Raw genomic sequence first — 8,450 nt, forward strand, 5'->3', positions numbered from 1 at the left:
TATATATATATATATATATATATATATATATTGTTATTGTTATTGCGTTTTTACTAGTGTCTGTAAAGTATTATTTTTACAAGGTTATCAACTAAAGCAATAAAACATTTTCTTTACTTGAAATAAACATTAACTAAAATAAAATGTCAGTTATTTTTCATTTTCGTTTAGATTAAATACTAAAGTAGACTAAACCTAAAAACTGAAACTTAATAAATAAAAGATATATTTTTAAAAATTGAAAAAATGACAAAAACTTACAACAAAATTGATAAAACATAAAAAAAATTAAAACAAAATATAAACATAATTTATTTAAAACTATAGTTTTTATTATGTATAATGTAGTATAATATAGTATATTATTATGTAGTAGTATTAATGACACTAAAATAACTCGGATTCTTAGCCACACAATGGCTTTTCTCACTGCACATAACCCTGGTTTAAGGCGATTTTATTTCCTCAATGAATTCTGTGGCCGTTGTGTTTTTCTCATTCACTAGATTTTGAAACTGTATCATCAGCACCACAGCTCCATTATCTCATAAAACGCTTGGTTTCCCACAGATGAGGCTGACTTCCTTGGCCAGATCTCAATGCAGTGATTTGATGACCACAGCTTTCTCATGCGCTAGTGCTAACTCGTGAATTTGAGAGTCTCTAGGGCATCTTAATGTTGGCCAGGTTCTTTTAGTGTAACAGATGGGCAAATGTGGGCTCAGCTTAACAGTGTTTGTTTGACAATTTGGATGCGTTTGGCTGTGTACTAGACACGATGAGTGCTAGCTGGAGGACGTGTGAAGAGACTTTGCCCACAGACAAAGATCTAATACGATGAATCTCTCAAAACCTGTCAAGAACATGTCCGGTCTGACCGGGTCATATTTCTTCAATCAAATCAAAAGAAGGGACGAACAGAGGGAACATGTAAATTTTTAGTGGCGATCTTGTTTTAAACTTGTTTTAATTAAAAGTTGATTCTGTATTTGTGTGAATAAACAAATGTAGTTTGGTAATTAGCAGCTTAAGCATAAATTATGGCTTTTAAATATAATGTCAATTGGCTACAATTGGGCTACTTGTCTTTTATAATGTGTGTGTGTGTGTATATATGCATGTGTATATATATATATATATATATATATATGTATATGTATATATATATATTAGTGCGTGTGTATGTTTTAATTTTTGTTTAAATAATTTGCATATGCCCCTGAGTGTCTTTATTATATCTCATAAGTTATTAAGTAGAACACCCATTTACAACATTTATAATATTTAATTTAACAATAATCGGATATGCTGTCACAGGAATAAATTACATAAAAACGTAAGAAGCTTCTTTAAAAAAAAATAAAAATCTTGCCGATCCCAAACTTGATTTTTTTCTGTATTAATACAATATTATAGTGAATATGTAATAAGAATTAATAAAAGTAAAAGATAATAAAATATAAGAAATACAAAAAAATAGCAACATGTCCAGACTTAATTTTTGTCCTTTTTAAAATATTTTATTTTAATTAATTAATTAATTTTATTTTATTAGTTTAAGATTAAATATGACCTGTTTTTGTAAGATTCACCCAATAGCTTATTTGTCTACCAGAGCCACACATTGATCACTTTGCAGCCGTGATGCTTTAGCGTTTCATAAATGAGCCTCTGTAATACTATCATCTGATCTTTTGATCTCTATATATTCCCTGATGACAGCCAAAGTAATGTTCCACCGTTGGCCAGAATGTTCAGCTTGCCCGCTGCCACAGCAACACTGTTTGTGTCAGTGGATCGAGACAAAGGTCAGTCGTCTCTAGCACAGCCGAATTCACACGTTTCCCCCTCAAGATGGGACGGAGACGTGCATGCACATCCATACTTATGAGAAGATGTATCCGAGTAGAGTCAAAGCAGGCCCTTGTCACATGATCCATGTTTGCTCAACCCAAGGAAGTCATGTGGACCTTCTTTGGCGTCCTCTTTTTGTTTTCCTGGAAGTGGCCTGCGAGGCATTCGGTTTATACTTAGCTCATCCTGGTTGGTCAGCAGCGTGCGCTGGGGAACCAGAACGGTGTGTTGAGCCGGTGGTAAACAGAGGATCGACTGTGCGATAACACAGACGTTTCTGATGAGACAGCATGGCAGATGTGGGTGAAAGGGGAACACGGGAAGCTTAGTGCTCATCCTTGACTCATGGATGAAAGGGGTCTGTGTGTTTGTGTTGATCAGGCCATGTGTTCAGGAGTGTGTCCCTGCTCAGACTCACGTAGAGCATGCGGCGGTCGGGTCAGGTGTGACTCATATATATCAGTGAGCTTGTAATGAGTCTGAGAGGGAGGCATTTACTGCCCTTTCACCACACAGTAAATAGAAGTTGAGCCAGACCACCAACGATTTACAGGGAAATCCCACTGTCTGCCACCGTCTGCCTCGGTTTGTCTCAGTGCCCTGCTGAATGGTGGATACCGTGGATGCAGTATCATACACTCTCAGAAAAAAAGGTACAAAAGCTGTCACTGGGGCAGTACCTTTTCAAAAGGTGCACTTTTGTACCTTTTATGTACTAATATGTACATTTTAGGTACTAATATTTACCTTAAAGGTACCAATATGGACTGTTTAGGTACAAAGGTGTGCCGTTTGAAAAGGTACCGCCTCAGTGACAGCTTTTGTACCTTTTTTTCTGAGAGTGTAACCAGGTCTCATTTCACCTCAAAATCAGATATTGTATTAAAGGGGTGGTTCACTGGATTTTTTCCAGGCTTTATTGTGTTTATGGGGTGCAGTCTAACATGTGTTAATGCTTCGTTGAAAAAAAAAAACACATTATTTTTCACATAATTTACCTTTATTCCACACTGCTCTGTCCCTTGTCTGAGAAACACGATGATCTTTTCCTGTTTTTATGAAGCCCCGCCCTCAGAAATAGGCGATGGGCTCTGATTGGTTAGCTAGCCCAGTGTGTTGTGATTGGCTAAACCGCCTCTAGTGCGCGTCTAAACGTCCCGCCCCTCACCTCAGCGGTATGTGCTCCGGTTGGCTTCGTAACTTTGCAGAAATCGTTTATGCTCAAACAGCAACATTACACACTAATGTTAAAAAAGTGAAATCGCAATCAACCACCCCTTTAAAGAAAATTAAGTTGACTTTTATGACTGTTAAGATTTTTTGCACTGCAGTATTTTTATTTTATTTTATTTTATTCCGTTTTTATATGGAAGTCCAAGCTTTGACCAAGGTTACATTTATTGGTTCAAAAATACAGTAATAGTGTAAAATTGTATTACTACTGAAAATAACGTATTTCTGTCTGAATATATTTTAAAATGTAATTTATTCCTGTCATGCAAAGCTGAATTTTCAGCATCATTCTTCCAGTCTTCAGTGTCACATGATCCTTCAGAAATCATTCTAATATGCTGGTTTGCTGCTCAAGAAACATTTATTATCATTATCAATGTTGAAAACAGTTGTGCTGCTTAATATATTTGTGGAAACCGTGATATGCTTTTTTCAGGATGCTTAGATATAGAAAGTTTAAAAGAAAAGCATTTATTTGAAATAAAAGGCTTTTGTCACCTACATAACTTTGTAGAGTTTGATTATAATTCTAGCAAATATTAAAATGATCTGCACTATAAACACTTTTATAAGCTGATAAAAAAAAAGAATAATCCCAATAAGCCAATTCCATAGGACTTGTTCTTTCTTTTCATGTCTGCCCTGCGTCAGTTGGGCGTCTTTGGTCAATACATCATGACTTTATTCTGTTTATTCATTGTCTTTTACTATGCGGGCCATTCAATAAATATTATACACTGTACAAAATATATTGTTACTTTTCTGCATTAGAGTAATGAAAATGAGTGTTTTTTCCACAACATCACAATGAAATAAAAAAATCTTAGTAGCTTCATTTTTGAGTTCTTAAGTATGAGTTCTTATTTCCATCTTTTGATTTTATGGAGAAATATAAACCGAAATATATTTTTGCATAACTACAAACATTTTTGGTAAATATTTAAAAATATATATGTATATAAAAAAAAAATTATAATCTTTTTAATGTTGTGATTGTTTTGTGATCTCTTTTAGGGTCATGGGTAGAGCTGGAGATGAACAGAAACGCTGCATCTCTCTCTTCCTCCAGCGCCTCAGTGCCACCCCCTTTAGCCCAGGTAGTAGAGGAGGATGATGGGATGGTGGGGGGGCTGGAACACGTTCCCTCATCGTCTTCCATCCACAATGGAGACATGGAAAAAATCCTGCTAGATGCCCAGCACGAATCCAGCCGCAGTAACTCCTCATGCGACAGGTAGACACCATATTTATGTCATTTCTGCCACAAAATGAAAATTCTGTCATTATTTACTTACAATCAAACCTAACACAAGTCAAGCATGAATGAGAACTGAGTGGAATTGAGAAAACATGGAATGACACAACAGAATTTTCATCTTTGGGTGAACTGTCCCTTTAAGATGTTGTTTACATAGTCCACGTTTTTATATATATATATATATATATATCATCTGCAAATGTCACCTGAGTTCACAGCTTGAGTTTAATGACCTCATAGATAGAGAGCAGTGCTGTGAACATCCATACCAAATTACACGTGGTCACACTGACCTCATGCTGATAGGATATGGCCATAATAACCCTTATCTCACTCAAACTCAGTGAGTCATATGATTCTGGATGTTTACTGTAGGAATACAGTGTTCCTCTCTCATATGTACACAGACTAATGTTCTCTCAAGCACTGTTCACACAGAAATGAAAACTGCCGTTCTAAACCTGTATGAATGTCTTTGTGCTGGGAAACACAAAAGGAGATATTTAGCAGAATGTCCCAGCTACTCTTTTCCATACAATGAAAGCTGTTGGGACAAAAATGACAACAAATGATCATAAAATTATCTTCTGAAGTCATACAAGTAATTTTAATGACAATTTTTAGCTTACTTCAAACTGCTGTGTCCCACAGCCCTCCTCGACCTCACAGTCCTCAGGATGAAGGCCAGATCATTTTCGACGTGGACATGAGGAGGGACAGTCAGGTACTTCCTCTTGAGAACATTGTGGATCATTATGGAACGTACTCTGGCTTATCTTCATTACCTGTCTGTGCTTGTGTTTGGGTGTGTCTGTGTTCACTCAGGAGGAAGTCATGGAGAAGATCAGAGATGATGACATATTAATGAAGGATTCAGACCGGGTCGCAGACTGGTCAAGTAGACCTGAGAATATTCCACCTAAGTAAGCACTAGCGAGGACTCAAATGCAGTGCTATTTAGTGTCTTTCACATACTATTATAGTTTGTATTAATATTACATTTTTTATGTCCATTTTCATTTTAACGTTTTTGTCTTTTTTAAGTATATAGTTTTTATCAATTATTATTTTAGTTTAAGATTTAGTACATCCAATTAAATGAATGAAAATGAGAAATGTTGTCTTGGCAATTTTATTTTATTTTTTTCAGTTAATATTTATTTTGTTCTAACAGATGTTTTTTTTTTTTTGCTTTTAGTTTTAGTTAACTATAATAACCCTGCACTGCCCACAAGGCTATCAGCGCCGACATAATTCTGCGATGTTGCCAAATTTAGGTCAGAATGAGGCATTTTAGAATTTAAAACAGTACTCATGCCAGAATTATGCATATGATCCCTTAACAAGTGATCTGGATAGGGAGCTCACTAGGTTTTGTGACACATATAGTGTTTTGAGTTTTTTTTTTTTGTTCAGGCAGGGTGGGATGCTGTTGTAATGACTGGTAGATTGATCTTTCTGACAGGGAGTTTCAATTCCGGCACCCGCGGCGTTCAGTGACTCTCAGCATGAGGAAGACAGGAGCCATGAAGAAAGGAGGGATCTTCTCTTCTGAGTTCCTCAAAGTGTTTATCCCCTCACTGCTTCTGTCCCACATCCTGGTCCTGGGTCTCGGGTACATACACCTTAAAACACAACCACACTTCACACATATGTAGTTTAGGCTGCCTTCTAGTGCTCGTACCTCTGAGTCTGACATTCGTTATTATGAGAAGTTACACATTCAAAACAGAATCGTTACATGAATGCGAAAAACAAAAGAATTATAATTGTGAAATAATTACATCAATCTATCTATCTATCTATCTATCTATCTTTTTTTTTTTACTTTTGTCATTTATACATCTTATCAAAACAAATGTTGGGAGTACATAAAGCAAACTGTGACAGTTAAGCAATAAGCAAATAATAGCATGTAAAATGAAAATAACAAAATTATTAACTATAATTCATTATAGACTTGATTTCTGCTCATAGATCTTTTTATAAATATTATAGATTTTTTTATGTGATATTATATATATATATATAATATTTATATTTCCACAATGGTTTAAATCAACAACTAGGCAATTCATGTATTTAGAATTCAGAATTTCCCAGTCGTACATACAAATTAGCTTGGTCATTTATGTGCTCAAAACTCGTAAATACAGTATTTCCGACTCCACTTGAAGGGCACATTACTTAATACAAACGGCCTCAAAAACGCACAATATCCACCTTTTTCCTGAGTAACTGATGAGCTCCGACATGATGGATTCTAACTTCTGTTTGGATGCTCTCCATGTTAATTCCATGTTAAAATGATTGACTGAATTAATTAAACTGAAACTTTCAAAATATAACTAAATATAAAAATGTGCACAGAGTTGAGCATCTTTCCGCTATGAGGCAGACAAGACTTCTGCGTTCAGGAAAAAGGTGGATATAGACAGCATACCATGCAATTTTGTCAAATCTCTCAACTAGTTTTCTCAGAATAGCTTTGAAAACACAACTCTCTTTCCCAGTGAAACAATAAATAACCTAAGCACCCTGACTTCTGGAAGTTGCACAAAACTAGACTTGAAGATTTCAGATTCTGGAAAGCTTTTACATTTTTTGTGTGGGATAAGCATGTGGTCACATTTTTGTAATTTTACGGGTGAAATGGGTCTATTATTTATTGCCAATAGTGTAGTGATGTATGAAGCACTGCTCACACAGAAATCACTTTCAAACCAGCATCTTTTTGTTGGTTTAATGTGGCGATTTTGCGTGATCAACTCAAAAGCGTTGTAAAATATGCTCTGGGAAATCTTTCACCCCCCCAAGCAAAATTTTCAATCACGCAGATTCCTATTCGCAAAAACTTCACTGAACAACGGTAAATCGGTGACTGCACATTAACAGTATTCAATATTCCACCACCAAGACAATTCACACACAACTGATTAGTATGTATCTTAAAGACATAGTTCACCAAAAATTTTTAATTTTGTCATCATTTTACTCACCCTCATGTCGTTTTAAATCTGTATGAGTTATATAGAAGATATTTTGAAGAATGCTGATAATCAAACAGTTGATATTTCCGTATTTATTTGTTAAAATGATTGACTGAATTAATTAAACTGAAACTTTCAAAATATAACTAAATATAAAAATGTGCACTTCTGGAAGTTGCACAAAACTAGACTTGAAGATTTCAGATTCTGGAAAGCTTTTAAATTTTTTGTGCGGGATAAGCATGTGGTCACATTTTCATAATTTTGCGGGTGAAATGGGTCTATTATTTATATATTATGAAGCACTGCTCACACAGAAATCACTTTCAAACCAGCATCTTTTTGTTGGTTTAATGTGCCAATTTTGCATGACCAACTCAAAAGCGTTGTAAAATATGCTCTGGGAAATCTTTCACCCCCCAAGCAAAATTTTCAATCATGCAGATTCCTATTCGCAAAAACTTCGCTGAACAACGGTAAATCGGTGACTGCGCATTAACAGTGTTCAGTATTCCACCACCAAGACAATTCACACACCACTGATTAGTATGTATCTTAAAGAGATAGTTCACCAAAAAATTTAAATTTTGTCATCATTTTACTCACCCTCATGTCGTTTTAAATCTGTATGAGTTATATAGGAGATATTTTGAAGAATGCTGGTAATCAAACAGTTGATGGTTCCCATTGACTTCCATAGGAATTCTTTCCCTACTATGGAAGTCAATGGAGACCAACAACTGTTTGTTTCTTCAAAAGTCTTCAGAATATCTTCTTTTGGTGTTCAAAATAAGAAAGTAACATATACAGGTTTAAAACGACATGAGGGTGAGTAAATGATGACAATTTTTTGGACTATTCCTTTAACGACAGTGCAATATTCCACATATGAAGTGTTTGACTTTTTCATTTCTCTTTCTTTTGTCCTGTATCTCTAAAACAGGGTCTATATCGGTAAAAGACTGACAACTTCCCCTGCAAGCTCCATTTGAACACAGATCTGATCAAGTGCCTCAGGCATGGCCCAGGTGGATTAGGGAGAAGGTTGCAGTTTGTATGAAGAAGCCCCCTGCTGCCCTCTTCTGCTCCTTTAAGTCCTATCAGCAACATCTCTC

The 8,450-nt window shown here is 35.5% G+C and overlaps 1 protein-coding gene across 2 annotated transcripts in view; it reads left to right on the plus strand.

The window, feature by feature from the left end:
- LOC107744138 (BCL2/adenovirus E1B 19 kDa protein-interacting protein 3-like) overlaps positions 1 to 8,450 on the plus strand; it is an 11,225-nt gene that overhangs the window by 1,477 nt on the left and 1,298 nt on the right. The window contains exons 2-6 of one of the 2 annotated variants that reach the window (XM_016557645.1): positions 4,102 to 4,321; positions 4,997 to 5,069; positions 5,171 to 5,268; positions 5,811 to 5,960; positions 8,279 to 8,439. In XM_016557645.1, coding sequence (XP_016413131.1) covers positions 4,102 to 4,321; positions 4,997 to 5,069; positions 5,171 to 5,268; positions 5,811 to 5,960; positions 8,279 to 8,327 — 590 coding nt within the window. In that variant the 3' untranslated portion in view covers positions 8,328 to 8,439. Of the gene's footprint in view, positions 1 to 4,101; positions 4,322 to 4,996; positions 5,070 to 5,170; positions 5,269 to 5,810; positions 5,961 to 8,278; positions 8,440 to 8,450 lie in introns of those variants that run through there. The other variant, XM_016557644.1, reaches the window with a different exon arrangement.

This window comes from Sinocyclocheilus rhinocerous, unplaced genomic scaffold (genome assembly GCF_001515625.1).
Source record: "Sinocyclocheilus rhinocerous isolate Xijiao unplaced genomic scaffold, SAMN03320098_v1.1 scaffold287, whole genome shotgun sequence".
Taxonomy (NCBI): domain Eukaryota; kingdom Metazoa; phylum Chordata; class Actinopteri; order Cypriniformes; family Cyprinidae; genus Sinocyclocheilus; species Sinocyclocheilus rhinocerous.